This window comes from Antechinus flavipes, chromosome 3 (genome assembly GCF_016432865.1).
Source record: "Antechinus flavipes isolate AdamAnt ecotype Samford, QLD, Australia chromosome 3, AdamAnt_v2, whole genome shotgun sequence".
Taxonomy (NCBI): domain Eukaryota; kingdom Metazoa; phylum Chordata; class Mammalia; order Dasyuromorphia; family Dasyuridae; genus Antechinus; species Antechinus flavipes.
In genome coordinates this window covers 624130555-624149326 of record NC_067400.1, presented here as the reverse complement: position 1 = coordinate 624149326, position 18772 = coordinate 624130555, and the positions used below count along the sequence as shown (strand labels likewise).

The 18772-nt window shown below is 59.4% G+C and overlaps 2 protein-coding genes across 4 annotated transcripts in view; both read left to right on the top strand.

Moving 5' to 3' along the window:
- RASIP1 (Ras interacting protein 1) overlaps positions 1-6418 on the top strand; it is a 10662-nt gene extending 4244 nt beyond the window's left edge. The window contains exons 4-12 of the mRNA XM_051989763.1: positions 1-24; positions 437-1081; positions 2813-2850; positions 2951-3102; positions 3512-3627; positions 4498-4741; positions 4830-5002; positions 5539-5686; positions 6022-6418. The exon at positions 1-24 is cut by the window's left edge and continues 365 nt beyond it. Of these exons, the coding sequence (XP_051845723.1) occupies positions 1-24; positions 437-1081; positions 2813-2850; positions 2951-3102; positions 3512-3627; positions 4498-4741; positions 4830-5002; positions 5539-5686; positions 6022-6221 (1740 nt within the window). The 3' untranslated portion in view covers positions 6222-6418. The remainder of the gene's footprint in view (positions 25-436; positions 1082-2812; positions 2851-2950; positions 3103-3511; positions 3628-4497; positions 4742-4829; positions 5003-5538; positions 5687-6021) is intronic.
- A 1059-nt stretch (positions 6419-7477) lies between these two features.
- Positions 7478-12907, top strand: MAMSTR (MEF2 activating motif and SAP domain containing transcriptional regulator). Of its 3 annotated transcripts, XM_051989791.1 has the most exons (10): positions 7478-7580; positions 7997-8104; positions 8497-8706; positions 9183-9313; positions 9583-9758; positions 10016-10130; positions 10576-10812; positions 11024-11128; positions 11242-11299; positions 11487-12907. In XM_051989791.1, the coding sequence occupies exons 2-10, from the start codon at positions 8047-8049 to the stop codon at positions 11774-11776; spliced, it is 1380 nt and encodes a 459-aa protein (XP_051845751.1). In that variant the 5' UTR covers positions 7478-7580; positions 7997-8046; the 3' UTR covers positions 11777-12907. The 3 variants fall into 3 exon arrangements, with proteins under 3 accessions (XP_051845751.1, XP_051845750.1, XP_051845752.1); XM_051989790.1 differs by having other exon boundaries at positions 7492-8104; XM_051989792.1 differs by lacking the exon at positions 8497-8706 and having other exon boundaries at positions 7492-8104.
- The last annotated feature ends 5865 nt before the right edge of the window (positions 12908-18772 follow it).

Here is an 18772-nt window from a genome sequence, read left to right as displayed (position 1 = left end):
CTGAAGGGTTACCGAGAGGCACAGGTGAGGCCGCCCCGACGGCGGGACTCCAACTCCCAGAAGGCGTAGAGGCCGTCAGGGCGGGGGCGGGCTTGGCAGCAGGGGCTCGTAGAATCAACCCCCGAGAGTTTAGCGGCGAGAAAAGGCTTAGGGAGCCCGGTTTACTGCGAAGGCGGAGCCGAAGGCCGAGGCCACGTCGAAGGAGCTGTTTATGCTTTGGGGGGTGGGGGGGTGCGAGAGTCCGCTTAGGGAAGGGAAGCCTGGGGGGGGGGGAACCTCGGGAACCAATAAGCTCTGCTCTGGGTCCTGGAATGAAGAGTTGGGGGAGGAGGAAGGGGGAGGAGGAGGGAGAGAGAAGAGGGAGGAGTCGGAGGAGCAGCGTCGGGATCTGTCAGCATTTCTCCTGCTAACTTCTGGGCCCTTCTCGTTTCCCCAGGAGTTCGTGGTGTATGTGATGACCCGGGAACAGCACGTGTTCGGACAGGGCGGGGGGAGTTCGGGAGCCCGAGGGGGGCAGGCCCCCCACGTGGACACCTTCCTGAATGCGCCCGACATCCTGGCCCGCCACTGCACCGTGCGGGCGGGAGCCGAGGGTCCAGCCCACGTGCGCCCGGCCCGGGGGGCCGCCGTCACCCACAACGGGGGGCAGCTGCTGCGAGAAGCCGAGCTGAGGCCTGGTGACCTTCTGGGGCTGGGCGAACACTTCCTTTTTCTTTACAAAGACCCCCGCGTGTCTGAGGCCGCTCGGCCTCCCTGGCTCCCCGCCCGGCCCCTGGCTGCCCCGCCGGGCCCAGGCTGGGCCTTCTGCTGCCGCCTCTGCGGTCGGGGGCTGCAGGAGCAGGGAGAGGCTCTGGCCGCCTACCTGGATGGGAGAGAGCCCATCCTGCGCTTTAGGCCCAAGGAGGAGGAGGCGCTGCTGGGGGAGATCGTGCGGGCAGCGGGGACCGGGACGCAGCTGCCGGCCCTGGGCCCGGCCACCCTGCTCGCCATGTGTGTGGAGCATTCCGCCCGAGAGCTGGAGCTCGGCCACCTGCCCCGCCTGTTGGGCCGCCTGGCCCGCCTTGTCAAGGAGGCCGTCTGGGTGAGGCGTCCTGGGGGGCTTTCCGGGGAGGGCGCCGGGAGTGGGGAGGCAGAACCTCCACGGGTTGGAATGGGAGAAGCCAGACTTTCCTGCCTTAGACGCAGATGACATCGACTCAGAGTTTAGAAGCCGATCGCATTCTGAATTCCCACATAAAACAAAGATCAGCCGCAGCTTTAAAACTTCAGGGACGGTGACCCCTTGATTTCCCCAAACCCCCACTCTACTTTGGGATTGGGGCAAGGACTTCGAGCTGCCCACATGTCCCTTTCCCCAACTCCCATCCAGTGCTCAGTGGATCTGTCTTTTGGTCCAGATAAATAAGTCCAGTCTCAGAGAATCTTAGCATCGTATAATCGTGGATTCAGGAACAGTTCCCCAAGGGAACTCTTGGGATCTCTCATTAACCTTGTCATCTTGAACTCTTAGACTCGGAATTGTTTTCTTTTTTTTTAACTAAACCTTGAATTTCTAGAAATTTAAATCCTAAGAATTGTACATTTAGAATCTTGAATTCAGACTGCGGATTTGAACTTTCGCAATCTTGGACTTTTAGAACCTCAAAGTCTTTGAAACTTGCATCGATAGAACCTTAAACTCCCAATCTTGGCCATGTAGAACCACAGGCTCAGAACCTTGAACTCTTAAAATCTTAGACACAAAATTCCTGACTTTCATAATCTCAGACTCATAGAATTTGGGACTCGAGTTTTTGGATTTACAGAATCTTGAATTTGGAATATCAGAATCTGATAGAATCTAGGATCTAGGATATTGTAAAACTTAGCATCTTCAACTGTTGGAACCGTAGACACCTATTTTTGGACTCAAAACACGGACACAGAATCTGGAACTTTTCGATTCTTCTAACTGAGAGACATAGAATTTTGAGCTCAAGGTTACCATTTAGCTATGCTTCAAAGCTTGCAAAATGCTTTACATATATCTGACGTGAGCTTCATAGATGGCCCACCTAGCTGCCTTGAAATCTAAGAACTGCATTGGCTCCTAAACTTCAAATTTCAGACGTGTAGAACCTTGAACACAGATTCCAAAACTCTTAGAATTTGGTGCTTTTGTTCTCATAATCCTGAGCTTAGAACATGATAGAATGGTGGACTTCTAGGTTATTTTTAAAATTAAATTTTATTTTATTTTCGGCTTCAAATTCCCTCCCTCCCATCCTCCTCCTTCCCTTCAGTCCCCAATTGGGAAAGCAAGAAAGACAAAACCTGTTATAAATATGTATAGTCGAGCAAAAAAAAAAAAAGTCCCCACATTGGCTTTATGGGATCTAGAACGTTGGGATTATGTTGATCATAATTTGGGGCTCAGAGGATCTTGGACTAATGGAACTTGGGTATCAGAAGATCTTGGAAACTGGAGCTTATCGCATTGTAGAATCTTGGATCCATGGAACTCTGGAATGACAGAATCTTGATTCTTCGGGTCTTAGACACAACGCCAAGTTCTGAGCCGTTCGTAGCTTTGATTTAAAACCTTGATTTTGTAAGCTGTGGTTTTTTAGAACCCAATAATATCAAAACCAAAATGGCCTTTACAAGCCACCTATTATATATATATTTTACCCAAACTAAAAGGCTTGGCAAATCTCCCACGCTTCCCGGTGTCCTTCTCTTTGTATAAGGAAAAGAGAAGGCTCATCATTGCGGTTCTGATCTCCGGCTGCCCTCGTCTGACCACTTTGCTTTGTCTTTTTGCTCCCCTCAGGAGAAGATCAAGGAAATCGGAGACCGGCAACCAGAAAAGTAAGGGTGACCCCCTTGGTCGGGTTGGGGGCCTGTAGGGTTAGGATCTGGTGGGGGGGCTGATCTTGGTCACCTCAGGGCTACTCGGGTTTCCCCCCAGTCAGCCGGAGGGGACCCTAGAGGCGCCGCTCAGCATCGACGAAGTGGCAGCCGAGCTCCGACCCCTGATGTCGTGGATGGCCAACACTACGGAGCTGCTCAGCTATGTGCAGGAGAAGGTGTTGGACATGGAAAAGGAGGCTGACCAGGAGGGTGAGATGAGACTGGGCGTCCCGGCCCTCCAGGGGCCCAAACCCTTTGGGATGCCTTTCTCCTGCCCCGTGGCTCTGCCAAAGAGAACCCAGGTGTCCAGTCACCTAGCGTCTCCTACATCTCAGAGATTAGAGTGCTTGTAGGGACGGCTGGAGGGCATTTGGCCGGCCAGTGTGCCCTGCGTCTTAGGGACTGGGATACCCCGGCTCTAGGTAGGAGCTAGCCGGGTCTTCCATCTCTCGGGGATAGGTGTTTCTTGCCCACGGGACCCCACGGGGACCTGGGCCATCAGCAGGCCCACTCGTCCCCCATCTTTTGCCCTCCTCCTTTGCCCCAGCCCTCACCCCATCAGTGGGCGGCAACGGGGACCCTAGGCCCTGTTTATACCCAGCTCTCTCTCCCACCCCAGGCCTGTCCTCCGACCCGCAGCTCTGCAGTGACCTTGAGCTGTGTGATGAGGCCATGGCAGTGCTCGACGAGGTCATCATGTGTACCTTCCAGCAGTCAGTCTACTACCTCACCAAGGTGGGTTCAGCCCCACTTCCCGCCCTGTGACCCACCTGCTCAGCTTCAGGGCCCAGAGCCCCGCCCTCACTTGCTTCGACTTCGGTTGCGCCATGAATGCTGACCTCCCTTCTTACCTGATGGCCTCCTACCCTCCAGCTTGGCCCCCACTTTCTGCCCTGTGACCTCCCCAGAGCTTCACACCCACCCTCACCCCAAGCCCAGCTCTGCCCCCTCCTGCTGCTCTGCCCTCGCTTCCTGGTGGTCTCGGGGTCCTGGGGCCGAGCGGCCCTCATCCCCTCCTGTGTTTTTTGGCCCATCCTGTGTCATTCAATAGCCTGGCCCTCCAGGGCCTCCCTTCCTGTGACTGCAGGGCCCTCCGCTCTGCCTTTACTGCCGGCTTCCCTTAGGTCATTTCCTGTCCCTGGACTTCACTGGGGGCTGCTGATGGCTTCCTTAAATTGATGCTGACCTCGCTTCCTGTCACCCAGCAGAGGCGGGGGCCAGGGAGCCTTGTGGGGGCTCAGGCCCCTTTCTGGGTCTTCCTCCTGGTCCTAGGAATGAGGGTTTCTGGCTCGGGCCCCAGCTGGGATGGCCGTTCCAGCTCTGAATCAGCTTCCTGTTCCCGATGAAGCGGCCATCCCGTTTCCTCCGGGGCTGGGTCTCCAAGGCCAGCTTCCTCACACCTTCTCTCCTCCTTAATTCTCTTTCCCTTTGGGAGGCGCTCCAGATGGCGGTCAGGTCCGGCCCTCTCCGGAGCCGCTTCCCTTTGGAGGCGCTGGAGTCCCTTAATCCCTCGGGGCAGCTTCCCGACCCTGATCCCGAGAGCCTTGGGGGCTGCTGGCGCTGGCCCTGGACTCTGACTGTCTTCCTCTGCCCCCTTGTGTTCAGACGCTGTACTCCACGCTGCCGGCCCTTTTGGACAGCAACCCGTTCACGGCTGGGGCCGAGCTTCCGGGCCCGGGGGCCGAGCTGGCCGCCATGCCCCCGGGGTTGCGGCCCACCCTGGAGGTGTTCCAGACGGCCTTGGAACTGACCCGACAGTGTGAGCTGCACCCGGACCTCGTGTCCCAGACCTTCGGCTACCTGTTCTTCTTCTCCAACGCATCCTTGTTGAACTCCTTAATGGAGAGGGGTGAGCGCGGTGGGGGAGGCGGACGGGGGTCCCCGGGCGGGCCGCCCCTCTCCGAGGCTCACTGACGGCTGCGTCTCCCCCTCCGCAGGGCAGGGCCGCCCCTTCTACCAGTGGTCTCGGGCGGTGCAGATTCGGACCAATCTGGACCTCGTTCTGGACTGGCTTCAGGGCGCGGGGCTGGGGGACATCGCCACCGAGTTCTTCCGCAAGCTGTCCATGGCTGTCAACCTGCTGTGTGTGCCGAGAACCTCCCTGCTCAAGGTGACGCCCGCCGGCCCCTCGGAGGGACAGACAGGGAGGCAGATGGGCGGGCAAGGCAGACGGGGAGGCGAGGACGCACCGGCAGCGTCACTGAGCTCCGGAAAGCGGCGGGCACTGGGGACTAGGACAGACAGCCCGCCCCGGAAGCCTCCCACCCCACCGGGTACAGGACACAGCGGCCCAGTGGCTTCCCCGGGGGAGCCCTTGAGCTGCGAGTATCCCGGGAGCGGAGCAGCTGGGACAAATCCGCGGGGCGGCCTGGAGATGGGGCTGGAGTGGAGAGGCCGTCCCGCCGGAGGCTGCTCCACTGTAGAGTCCCAAGGATGCAGAACGAGGGCCGGGGCAGCGGCCTGCACTTAACTGGGACCCTCAGGACCCCGCTGGGTTGGGGCAAACCTCTTAACCTTTAACCTCGGGGGGCCCGTTGCTTGCTCAGTCACTTGAAGGAGGCTGCTCCTCCTCGTGTCCCTGTCCGAGGACTCCATCCCTGGGCTTCCCTCCCCCGAACGCCCCGATTTCCTGCCCTGCTCTCCTAGGCCTCCTGGAGCAGTCTTCGGACCGAGCACCCAACCTTGAGCCCCGCCCAGCTCCATCACGTGCTCAGCCACTATCAGCTGGGCCCCGGCCGCGGTCCTCCCCCAGCCTGGGAGCCACCACCTGCCGAGCTGGAAGCTATGGACACGGGTGAGGAGATCCCTCCACCAGCCCCGCCCAGGGCCTGTTTGCTCAGCTGCAAAATGAACGAGCCGGGCCCCGACGGCCCTTGCGGCTGCCTGACTAAGCTCCTCTGATCCCCTTCCCCAGCTCCAAAGCTGCTCGGGTCTTCCACTAACTAGACCCCCATGGTCGGAATGAAGTGTCTGGGCACAAGAGAACTACAGATTCCGCCATGCCTCGCGGTCGCAGGGGCTGCTGGGAGTCGTAGTTTTCTTGGCAGAAGGAGAGAGAGGGGTGGGGCGGAGGTGAGAGGAGAGCGCCCACTACGGCTCGGCTCTGACAATCCCTCTCGACCCCTCCAGGCGACATCTTCGAGAGCTTCTCATCGCACCCTCCCCTGATCCTGCCGCTGGGTGGCTCGCGCCTGCGCCTCTCGGGTCCTGTTACGGATGATTCCTTGCACGCCGAACTGCGCAGGCTCCGCCGCTTGCTCTGGGACCTGGAGCAGAAAGAGCTGCCGGCCAATCAGCGCCACGCACTCCCCGTGGCCTCGTCACCATGAACGGGCGTCTGCGCTCGGGGCTTGCCGGGAATTATAGTTCTTTTCACTGTCCCTTCCCCAGCCACTTAGTCCCCGGTCCTAAGCCTGGAAAGAACACGTGGGGGAGTTCCCGGGCCTGCCGGGAGTTGAAGTTCTCAGGCGTTCCCTGGGGTGCCGTAAATTGGGGGGGAGAGAAATAAAGGAATTCGTAGTTTGGAGTCCAAGTGTGTTCTCATGAGGAGTGAGGGAAGTGTCTCGAGGGCTGTCAGGCGCCCCCACCCCAATCTCATCTCCCTAGGATTCAGGAGTCCTTCAAGCCTCGAGGAGGCAAAGGTTCCCCCCCACCCCCCAGCCCATTGAATCCCAGCCCCAGCGTCTCTCGCAGTCTTGCCCACTCGGCGATCCAAGGATTCCCGTCCCCAAGCCCCGCCCCCCTCCTCGGAGAATCAGGAGTCCTCCTTCCAGCTCAGTCCCTTTAGAGATCCCGTCTCCGAAATGCTTTCCCAGCTCCCACCCCCATCCCCATTCCGGGGCTCAGCAGTTCCCTCCCCTTGCCTTGAAGATTCGTGAGCCCCTTCCCCAGGCCTCGAGCCCTTGGGGACCCAAGGAATCCCTTCTGCCGCCTCGGGTGTCCCAGGGTTTCCGCAGCGCCTCAGAAACACAGGAATTCCTGTGCTCAAGCCCAGACCCTGCGGGTCCCAGGGTCCCGCCCCTTTGGGGAGCCTTCCTCCTCAAGCCTCGCCCATTCGGAGACCACCTCTCCTAGAATCCGAGAGTTCGGTCCCGTAACTACTGGAGGCACCACAGGGGTCCCTTTGGCCTTTCCTTCAATCTCGGGAACCCAAGAGTCCACTTTCTCAGCCCCAGTCCCTTGGGGACCCAGGCGTCCCAGGCCCCAGCTTGAACTCTTTCTCTCCCCCGAACCTGACACCCAGCGCAGCGTCAGGGAAAAAGCTAGCAACAGGTGGCTCCCGCTGGGGGCCGCGCCCCCGCACCTGCGACTGTCCATCCCTGGCGGCCCCGGCCCTCTCCCCTCCCCCTCCCAGGCCACCCCAATGCCTTCCCCACCCCCCAACCCCGCACCGGGGTCAGAGCGCGGAGTAAGGGAGCGGCAGGACCCAGGCGTCCGGGCCTTTCATCCTCCATCACCTCCCTCCCCTCCCACCCTGTCCCCTACTCTCCCCACCCTGCCCCCCACCTCCCAACCCCGCGGAAGACCCCGTGGGCCAGTGGCCATTTACTCTGTTCTGGAGGACCCCGGCGGTGGCGAAGGGGCGGAGAACAGGCAGGTCTGTCCTGAGAGGGCGGGGCCTGGGGTCTCAAGCCTTGCGGTGCCACCCGGCTAGATACATTGCACTCCAGCGGCCCTGATTCCACCCGGTGAGATGCCCCCCAGCCCTCCTCGAGGGAGAGGGCGGCCTATTCTTTTCCCTGTCCCTAACTCCCCTGTTCCTGCGCCCTCAGGGACCCGGGAGTCCAGACCCCCCAGTCCCTATCCCGGAGCCTGGCACCGGGCTCCTCAGCACCCCCCTCCCTTCAAGGGCCAGGGCATTCTGGTCCCTAACTCCCATCCATTCTCTGCTCCCTCCTTCCCAAGGCGTTCCCAGCTCCCAGCTAGCAAATTTTCGGCTGCTCCTTCCCCCAAACTTTGTCTCAGGGACTATCCTCCGCCCAGAGTCTATTTCCCCCGGGGACCTAGCCGTCCTGGAGCCCGGGGGGACGAGCCAGAGTTCCTTCCCCGGGAACGACGCCCGCCCGCCCTGACCCTCTAATCTCCCCCTCTGCTCGCTCCGGAGGCCCCCAACCCCGCCTGTCAGACCAGCTCCTCTCCGCCCCCTTCCTGGCCATGACCCTCGTTGCCTCGGCTCAGTGCTCCCAGCTCATCCGCTCCAAGTTCCGCTCCGGTGAGGGGATCTAGCCGGGAGGGCGGCTTGTGCAGAAGTGGGGTGCGCGGGGGTCGGGGCGCGGCTGGCGTGTGCGAGGGGACCGAGAAAGGGGCAAGGAAAGGAGGGCGTGTGGCGAGCTGAGAGCAAGGACGGCTCAAGTGTGCAAGATCAGTGTGCAAGGATGGGGAAGGGAGCGGTGTGGGAGGAGGGCAATACAGGTGCCAGGGGGTCAAGCGAGCAAAGGGCCCGGGCTCTCCGGGGACGCCGTGGGAGCGGGACTTCCCCCTCCCCCCAAGCATTCAGCCCGGGCTTGGTTCCCAGCTGACCTTCGGGCCCACAGAAGCCGGGAGGGGTCTTGGGCGTGGGGGCGGGGCCTGCTCGCTCTGACCCAGCTCCGGGCTTTCCCTTAGTCCTTCAGCTCCGGATCCATCGGAGATCCCAGGACCAGCGGGAGAGCGGGCAGAAGCCCGAGCAGGCCTCGGCTGGAGCCCAGGCCTCTAGTCACTCAGTCCTGCTCCCCACTAATGGATCCAGGGGAGCCCAGCGCCCGTCCCCAGCTCCTGCCCCCTGGGGAGCACAGCTTTCTTTCACCCAGCCGTCTTTTCCAACCAGGGACTCAGGTAGCTTCTTTGCCATCGCCCCCTCCCACTCAGATTCAGGCCCTGAAGCTCCAGGTTGTGGCCCCTCCTTCGAGTAGTCGGGTCGCCCCCTTTTAGCCCCTGCCCCCTCCCCCTTTCTATTCAGCCCAGACAATTAGCTCCAATTATAGACTAAACAGATTCAAATAGAGGGGGTTGATTTGGCTGGAAATTTGAGCATGAGGAGAACTAATGTGAAAGGAACTTGAGAGGCCGGAGCCACTTGTAAGGGCTTTAAAAATAAAGGGGAGATTTGTATTTGGTCCCAAAGATAATAGGGAGCCCCTGGAAGTGCTAGAATAGACAGGAACAGGATCAGCCCACTGCTTTGGAAAGATCCACTGGGGAGGTTAGAGAGGGCGTTCGTGGCAGGGAGGGCCACTGGGGGAGTTTTAGTGGGCAAGGGGAGGGGTGGGGGCCACTTCTTTAGGGCTCCGCGTCACCCTTTCTTCCTCCAGTGGATCCCTGGATCTCGGCCCCAGCCCCCGACCAAGCTTCCATCACCGGCTCCTCCCCCTCGTCCTGTGACTCTGGGGTCCCCAAAGGCAGTCCGACCACCCTCCCCTTTTCTGGGGCGGCACTGAAGAAGGTGAGCCAGGCGCGGAGAAGTCATTTTGTCCGGGCCCCTCCCTCCGTCACTCGGGGTTGGGCGGCCCTCTCGGAACTCTCTGGTCCTGAATCTTGGCGCTCCAGTCCATTTGGGGCGCCTGGGTCAGTCCCCTCCGCCAGCCCAAGAACGCTCTCCGCACGCCCCGAGCAGATTCGGGAGTTAGGCAGGGTCGTGGCCCGAGGCTTCATGGGAAGTGTAGTTCCGGCTAGGGGGAGGGTCGCTAACTCGAGCTGGAAATCCTCCGGCAGGCCAAAGGAGACAGTCACCCGAGGGAGCCCAGGCCCAGATTGAAACCCCTCAAGTACCATGCGTACGTGCCCCCAGAGCATCGGGGAGGGCCAGGGACAGCGGCGCCGGCCCAGGGAAGCCCCCCCGGGGAGGATGGGCAACTCCCAGGCCACAAGCAGGACCTGTCTTTGCCCAGGTGAGGTTCCACCTCGTGCTCCGTCCAGCAGCCCCGGGATCCAGCGAGACAATTCTGCGCGCCCCACCCCTTATCTTGGCCCCTAGCCCTTCTTTGTCCTAGCTCCGCACCCACACAGGCTTCAGAAGCCCCTCACCCAACACAGATCCTTGGGGGCTCCAGGCCCCCTCTCTTTCCTTGACCGGGTGGCCCTTGGCAAGGGGATCGAGCCTTCCCTTCCAGAGTCCGACTAGAGAATCTTCCATTATGTACTGCAGGCCTTGGGGGTCGAGACCCGGCCTCCAGGACAGCCCAGCACCCCCCGAAATCTCCCGGCCAGGGGCCCCTAAGCCCAAGCTAGAGCTTCAGACCCTCCGACTGGAGGAGCTCACGGTGAGTTGGGGAAATGGGAGACTCCCAGACTGAGGCCCCTTGAGAGAGCAGGTGTCCCCTCTCACAGCGCCTTCTACTTGCAGCACCAGGTGCTTTTGCTCCATTTGGAGTCACAGATGTTCCCTCTCAACCCTGCCCCATGGGGACCCCGGAATCCTTCCTCACGTCTCCCTCCAGGCCCCAGACCCCCCCCCCCAGCTCCATCGACCATTGCGGAATTCTCTAGTCCAACTTCCCCCTCGAGGTCCCGCCCCCGCCCCCACCCCCCCGGGCTCCGGGAGTCCTGTCAGCCAGCGTCCCCCTCTAGATCCCAGGCTCCTCTGTCCCCGTGGAGACTTGGGCATCCCTTAGTCCAGCCTCCCCCTCGAAGACCAGGCTCTCCCGCTCCCTCGCGGACCTGGACGTCCTTTTGTCCAGCCGCCCAATCCCCAGCCTCTGTCCGCAGGTCTCGGAGCTCCGCCAGCAGCTCCGCCTGCGGGGCCTCCCGGTGTCCGGGCCCAAACCGGCCCTGCTGGAGCGGCTCCGGGGGGCGGGGGCCCGGGACAGGCCGCTCCCGCTGCAGCGGCCGGTGCGCAGCCCCGGGGTCCGCTCCCGTCCCAGCCCAAGTTCTAGCTCGAAGCCCAGGTCCCGTCCGCGCCCTCGGACTGAGCCCCAGGCCCCTCCAAGAACAGCTGGAAAGTCTGTGAGTGCGGGGAAGGGGGAGGGGGACTCGTACTGAGAAGCCCCAGAAGGGCGGGGGCGGGCCTAGAAAAGGGGCGTCCAAAGGAGCGGCGGGGGAGGGCCCGACTAGGCCGGAGGGCGGGGCAGGAGAGGGAAAATACAGCGGAAGGGGCGGGGGAAGGAGGGGCTGCGGTGCCGGAGGCGGGCTCTGAGCCCTTCGCTCGTCCCCTCAGCCCTGGCCCCGCCCCGCTGCCCCCGAGGCCCCGCCCGCTCCTCCCGCCCCGTCGCGAGTCCTGTCCTTGGAAGAGGAGCTCCAGGAGGCCATCCGCAGGGCGCAGGTGCGGGAAGGGAGAGGTTGGGGAGGGAAGGGACCTCGGGGCCGAGGGGAGGGAGAGGGCCGGACGCGGGGCAGGGCCACTCACCTCCCCCGCACCTTTCCTCCCCTCCCCAGCTCAGCCCCCATCACTCCATCCAGGACATTCTGGACGAGCCTCTGGAGCCTCCGGCAGGTGGGGATGGACCCGGGACGGTGGGGGAGGGGGGTCAGGGGCCGGACTCGTGGGGCTGCGGAGCGAAGGGACAGGGGCTGGGCCCCGGGAGGGGGCAGGGAACGAGGTCACAGGACTCCTGGGTCCCGGCCCCTGCAGGCCTCTGACGGCCTCCCCCTCGTCCTTCTCCGCCCTCTGCTCCTTCCAGAAGCCCTGCCCCCGCCCCCGCTGGATTTCCCGGGCTCCTTCGACCTCCTGTCTCCGTCCCCCCCGCCGGACTCCGAGGGCCTGTCCTCCGTCTTCTCCTCGTGGCCCCCGTCCCCTGCCAGCTCCCCATCGCCGGGCCCCGAGCGGCCCCTGCACGCCGCCGATTGGCTGGAGGCTCTGACCGGAAGCCCGGCTCTGGACTGCTCCGGCCCGACCCCCAGCATCTTCTGCACCGACTTCGCGGAGCCCGGGACCAGCAGACTCTGGGACTTGGGGGTGGAGGATTGGTGACGGCGCCTGCAGAAGGGGGGCCCCGCGGCACAGACACCCAGGAGACAGGGACACGGGTGGGGGCAGAAATGGCCACCGCAACACACGGTCACACACAAACGCTGGGACAGAAACCAGGGCAGAGAAAAGCGGGGAGACAGGGACTGAGGGAGGGAATGAGAGGGAAACCGAGGCAGGGCCACTGGCATTCAGAACTACAGAAGTGGCCCATCTTTCCCTGAAGGGGAGAGGAGGACCTTCCAGTGAGGGGCTCGAACCCCCTTCTTACCTGCTCCGAGAGCCTGGGACCAGCCGGGCCCAGTGACGTGGCAGGGAGCCTGCCGCTGCCCCCCTCGCCCCTTTTAGAGCCCACGTAGAGTCCCCAAAGGGTCATCGCTGCCCTGTCAAGGCCTGCCTCAGGTGTGCTGATTGCAGCCTGGGTGGCGGACTGCCCTTAGGGAAGGAAATGCCTTAATCCCCCCCTCCTCAGTTTCCCCATCTTGAAAATGACAGTTGGAAACCCTTTAAAATGAGGATGCGAGACAAAGACATCTACCCTCTCTGGGCTTCAGGAAAATGACAACTGAGGGTCATTAGACCCCTCCTCTTCAGGTAGTTTTCACTGGGGAGAGGGAGGCTTTATAGAGAGACCCTTATCCAGGAGCCAGGCTCTTAGCCTCCTGGTCTCTGGTCAGCTTCTGAAGTTGGGCCTGCCCCTCTGCCCGTCTCGCCTCTAATCAGAAGCCCAGGCTGAGGTCACCCAGGGGTATGGGGAGGGGGTTCCGACAGGGGCAGGAAGCTGGCGGTCTAGTGGGTAGGGAACCCTTGTCCAGGTTCCTGCTGGGGGCCGGTAGGAAGGCACCCGTGGCTAGGACTCCATGGCTGTCCTGTGTCTGCAGAAGGAAGGACCTCAGTCCTGCCATCAGTGAACTTTGCACCCCCCCAGGCGTCTGCCATGGGTTCTCTATGCCAGGAGGGCCAGCGCATCGGCCAGAGCCATCTAGGTGGTCAAGTGGGCCGGCACAGCCATTCGCAACGTCCCCCTGAGAATTTAGGCCTTTGTTTTGTTTTTGTTTTTTCCTTCATTCTGAGCCTGTGATTTCATCAGTGTGGAGAACTCCTGGAATTAAAAAATCTCTACTAACATGCAAAGCTTAGTAGGAGGATTCAATTCAAGTCACCCAGCATTTATTAAGCACCTGCTGTGTGCAGAACACAAGGCTAGGAACTAGGGGAGAAAAATTTCAAGCAAGGCAAAGCTATCGCTTACCTCCGAGGACCTTAGTCCTTTGGGAGTCAATTCAATGGAACTCGAGCAGCATTTATAAGGACCTGATATGGGCACAGTGTTAGGGTGAGGGGCTGAGGAAGCCCCAAAGTTTAGGATCTCTGTCCTCAGGGAGCTCGCCGACAAGGCATTCTGGGTCCCCCCAGGACAGGAAGGGACCAGAGACCATGATGTCCAAGCCGTACTTGAACAAGAAGTCTGTCAACAACCTAGCTACTGGGGGCAGCCAGCCCCTCTGAAGAGTTGGGGGGCGGTCTCCAGCTCCATTTTCAAAGGTACCTGGACACACTCCTGGAGAGCAAAGAAGGCTTCCAGGTGTTCTCTGTGTCCATTGCCCAGAACAGTCTGCTCAACATTGGGAACTGAACTGATGGATCGAATAGAATGAATACAACCCAGTGGGTGGGATTGTCTCTGCTTGTACCTTTCTAGTGAGTGTGTGTGTGTGTCCGAGTGTGTGAGTGTGACTGTGTGTGTGTGTCTGTGTTGTTCTGGGTTTTCCTATAACTAACACTGAGTGGTCTCTATTGAACCTCACAGAGAGACTTAGAACCCTGGGAGTCCCAAGACCCAGGGCCTTGCCCGTGGAGGGGTCAGAGGAAGCTCGTGTGGGAGGTTCCATTGATGTGTGTGGGGACTGTTCCCTCCCACAGCTGGTGGGGGGGGGCCAAGCCTGGCTAATCCCAGTTCCCCTCTAGGCGAGGAGGCCGACCCCTGGCCCCAGGTAGGTGGAGGGGTGGGGCTGGGGTGGCTAGCCAGCCCCCCTGACTGCAGCCCTTCACTTCTCAGCCCAGGGGCCTTTCCCAGAGTGCCATCTTTTTCTCTTTGCTGATCTGGATCATCCCAACTTCCAGAGCGGTTGGTTGCTGCCTCCTTCTGTCATAGCCAGCGACTGGTTATGAGGCCACAAGTCCCCATCAAGCTGCACGCCCTCCACGGGCTGTCACTCACTGTGCCTTGGGCGGGGGAGATTAGGCTTTGGGCTTTCTTCCAGAAGATAGGTGCCCCGCACGTGGACAGCCTACAGAAAGTATTAAGTTTCTCCAAGATTTCCTAAATCATCGAGTTTCCTTTTAGTTCTTTCTCCAAATTGCCACCTTGCTCCAGTCCTTGGAAGCAAACATCTTGGACTTACTTATTACTGACACTGGTCTCAGGAAGTGGGATAACAAATGTTTACAGTGAAAATACAATTCCTTCTTTCCCGGATGCTACCCCGATTTCCGATTTCCTACATCAATGAGGGGTGATTTAGTCTAGGATCAAATCCCCAGACCCATATTCCTGGCCTCTCTCTGTTTCCCAAAGTCGACTCTAGTATAGAAAAACGATCTTTTGGACAGACACAGAAGAAAACTACATTTCTCTTTGCCATACACACACCCCTCCTGCATCCATCCAAAAGATACCCGTTCCTCCTTCATTTAAAAGGATCAAGTTCATACATGGAAAGTTTGGGTCTTTTGTCCCATTTTTTCCGATCCCCAAGAAGCCAGTTCTAGGCTACTATTCCATCTCTGGAAAGATACTCTGGAACTTGGTTTCCTCCAGTGTTTGTCCCATTCATACTGATTTACGACTTCCAAACACTCATAAACAATGGACATCTCGAGGGGGTTTTTGGTGATCAAGACCAATCAGCTGTGTCTTCAGCCTTGGGAATTAAACCAAACAATAGCCCTTTTTTCCTTCCCCTAGTCCAATTACATCTGCTTCCTCTGGTTTTCTCAGTCCTGTGTCACTCGGAGGCTTGCAGTTGGTTGTCTGGGTTATTGAGTGATTATTGAGTTGTGAACTCACCTAGTTCCCCTCTTATGTCCATAATAATGATAAGTAAGCTCCATTTGTACCACCTTTATAAAAGGCTGGTATCCTCATCTCTCCAGAGCACTACCGCTTGTCACCATCAAAATGAACAACAGCCATTGTTTTAGAACTCTGCATCAGGATAATGGCTTCTTTTAAAACTCCAAACAAAGCCAACTTAACTCAATTACAGATGGACTGCTGGGCATGAAAGGGACAGTACTCTTACTTAGCTCAGATCGTTTAATAATTGCCTTTGGTTTGCCTTTCTTTTCTTGGGGCAAATTCTTCATCTACACGATCTACGTTAGGATTTCCCTCTGCCTCTTGGGAGACTTTTTTGTTTTCACATTTAAGTCCTTCACTTTCTCCGATGGTTTGGTGATGAAGAGCCATCTAGACGCAGAGAGCGGACTATGGGAACACAAGATAGCATTTCCACTCTTTTTATTGCTGTTTGCTTTTTATTTTGTTTTTGTTTTTGTTTTTTTTTCTGGTTTGATTTGATTTTTCTGTTGCGGCAAGATAAATCGTATAAATCGGTAGGCACATATTGGATTTAACACATATTTCTATCACGTTTAACATATATTGGGGGAGACTGGAACACAAGGTTTTGCAAAGGCTGATGTTGAAGAATTGTCTGAGCCGTTTGTTTTCTCTCTCTCTTCTCTGTCTCTCTCAGTCTCTCTTCTCTGTCTCTCTCTCTGTGTCTCTCTCTGTCTCTCTCTCTCTCTCTCTCTCTCTGTCTCTCTCTCTCTCTCTCTCTCTCTCTCTCTCTCTCTCTCTCTCTCTCTCCCCCCCTCCACTTGTTCCTCTTCTAGGAGAGAGACCGACCATTCCTTAAAGAGGGAATAACGGTGACTTTACTGTGTGACGGCCACAAACGTGACCTCCTCAGCGCAGGCCATTGCGGCACGGCCCCACTTGCCCGCACTGGCTGGGGGTTTTTCCGGGGAGATTCCCACGGACGTTTCTGCCGGGTTTGCTTGCGGGCGTCATAGGCCATCAGAGGCGCCATTTCCCCTCCGACAAGCACCTGATCACGACAGCTGTTGTAATTACGACTAATGGGTCAATAAACCCACACACATTTACAAGGCACCTACTAAGTGTCGGGCTGTCCGCGTCTCGTAAGAACCCCGCGCCCCGAGGGCCGCTGGGAGGAGCCGAGAGCCCTTCCCCGGAGCAGCTCCCACCTTCCCGGTCCCTACGCCCCCCCCCCCCCCAGACTAGCCGCAAGGAGCCCACTTCAGCCGGTGACGCTTATAAACAGGAAAGCAGCTGGGGACACAATCGCAAGCTCCGACGCGGCTGAACCCACGCGCTCCGGGGCTTCGGCCTTCCTTCCGCCGTCGCCTCCCCCGCCCTTTCCCCCTTAAGGGGGAGCAGGAGATCGGAGTCGGGGCTGCCACCTTTGGGAGGGAGAGGCTGGGGAGCCCCCCCCCCCGTCCCACGTGAGCACCGCCCCCCGCAGCTTCCCGCCCAGGGAGCCCCAGCCACTCCCGCCCCCGACAGACGCTTCCACGGGCCCCGTTTCGGCCTTGGAGCGTCCTCTTGGCTCAGCCTGTGGGCAGCTCCTGGCTTCCTGTTTCCTCCTGACACGTTTCAGCGGCGTCCCTGGAGTCTGTGAGGGAAAGGCGGTCCCAGCACAACGGCCTGTTTCCTAATGATCCGTGGGAGGCCGCGGCCCCCATGGCCGCCCCCGAGCTGGCTGTGCTCGCGGCCCCCCGCCCCCTCCCCGGCGCCCGAGAGCTCGGGAGGATGGGCAGGCGGGGGAGGGGGCTTGTGCTCGGCGCCACGGGGTCACGCTCGTCCCATCCCCGGGCCCGCTCACGTAATCGGTGTCCCCACGCTCTCGCCCATTGTCTTGTGTGAGTTACTGTCCTGTCTCAGGCTGGTGATGGGTCAAGGACACACTCACACAGACACAGTCACACTCACATTCACACACTCTCACACACAAACACACACTCACTCTCACACTCACACAGACACACACACTCACACAGACACACACACACATTCTCACAGACACACTCACACACAGACACACACACTCACATACACTCACACACACATTCACTCTCACTCACATTCTCACAGACACACTCACACTCACACACAGACACACTCTCACACTCACACATTCACACACTCTCACACACAGACACACACACACTCACACAGACACACACACTCACAGAGACACACACACTCTCACACATTCACTCTCACATTCTCACAGACACACACACTCACATACACTCACACACACATTCACTCTCACTCACACTCTCACATCCACACACAGACACACACTCACACTCACATACACACACTCACTCTCACATACACTCACACACAGACACACTCACACATACATCACTCACACACATTCACTCACACTCACACTCACGGGCAGAGGGGCAGGCAGGAACTCTGCAATGAGATAATAGAAACCAGGTCTCCCTTTCTCCCTCCGCCACTATCAGCCGTTCCCTTCAGGGCAAGAAGCTGAGAATGGTTTGGGAGCTGGGACCTCTGCCCTAGGGATCCCACTTGGGGCCGCTGAAGGTTCCCCGCCCCCTCCAGCAGCAGGAAAGCTGAGGTTGGGAGCAGGGACCAGCCCCGGGAGCCACCCAAGGCCCCCGCCAGGTGCGAGCCCACAGCAGCCTTCGTGGCTCCCCTTAGCTGGGGGGGGGGTAGGGTGAGGTCTCCCAAGCCCCCTCCCCTCCAGGCCGCTGGGCCTTTGGTTGCCCACTGTAGATTGTGCGAGCGCTGCCAGGGCTCTCTTGCCCAGCGGGCACCCGGAGGATGGCTTAAGGCCGGAATCTCGCCCTCCCGCACGCGGGGGTGGAGGAAGCGGTAGAGGGCTGACCCTCTGAGGGATGCCCTGAGGTGGGGCAGCCGAGCACGTAGGGCTAACTCCCATGGGCCACTGCTCTGTGGGCACGCGCTTGGGGCACGGCCCCCACCATCCTGTGCCGGCCGATGACTGGTGTATGCGGAGGATTGTGGGAGGGACCAGGGGGCGGAGAGGGACTCCCGGCCGGGAGACGACGAGCCGAAGGGTGGAGATTCCTGGCTCCGTTCCCCTCATTTCCACCGAGAATAAAGACCGAGGACTTTTGCTTCTCCCGACTCCGCTGATTCTCAGGGTTCCAGGGAGCCAGCGCCGTCCTCACACGGAGCGGCTTCCTGGCTGTGGGCAGACTCAGGGATGGAGCCCCAGCGCCCGGGCAGGCGGCTCTGCTGCCGGAGGCCCCGAGGGCCCATGGGATATCCCCAAGAGCGCCCAGAGCCCCCGGGGCCTTCGTCTCCTTACCTGTCCTCCATCTTCCTACAGTCCTTCTCCAAACTCTGCTCTCACCTCCCTCCCCCCAATCCGAGCTGTGACATAACCCCGAGACTTCACCTTCGTCCATCCTCGGGACCCTCCCTTCTAACTGCTGGCTCTGCCCCCCCCCCAAGACCTTCTCCTCCGGACTTCAGCCTGGCTGCCCGGTGTCTGCCCCCCCCCTTCTCTCTCCCCACTCTGGGCCACTCTCTACTCAGCTCTCAAAACAACCTTCCTAAAGTACCATTTGTCAATCAGTGAGCATTTATTGAGTACCTACTATGTGCCAGACACCGGCTAAGCACCGAGGAGACAAAGAAAGCAAAACAACCAGCAGCAGCAGCCTGTGGGAGACACGAGACAAAAAGGTCTCCATGGGAACTTGAATGCATTTTGTTCTGCCCTCCCATCTCACCCCCTGAAAAATTAATCTCTTTAAACTAAGAGAAACTCTCAAAGAGAGGAAGCCCGGCCTCTCATCTCATTGATTGGCTGTGTGATCTCAGAGAATTTCTTCCCTGATTTGGTCCCCAATCCCTCCCCCCCCCCCCTTTTTTTTTTTGCTGAGGCAGTTGAGGTTAAG

Bases quoted from the DNA above. Each gene is read 5' to 3' on its own strand.
- MAMSTR (XM_051989791.1), top strand. From the start codon at position 8,047: ATGACCCTCGTTGCCTCGGCTCAGTGCTCCCAGCTCATCCGCTCCAAG. The intron at 9,314-9,582 runs GTGAGCCAGGCG...ATCCTCCGGCAG, and splicing joins CTGGGGCGGCACTGAAGAAG to GCCAAAGGAGACAGTCACCC. The intron at 11,129-11,241 runs GTGCGGGAAGGG...TCCCCTCCCCAG, and splicing joins AGGCCATCCGCAGGGCGCAG to CTCAGCCCCCATCACTCCAT.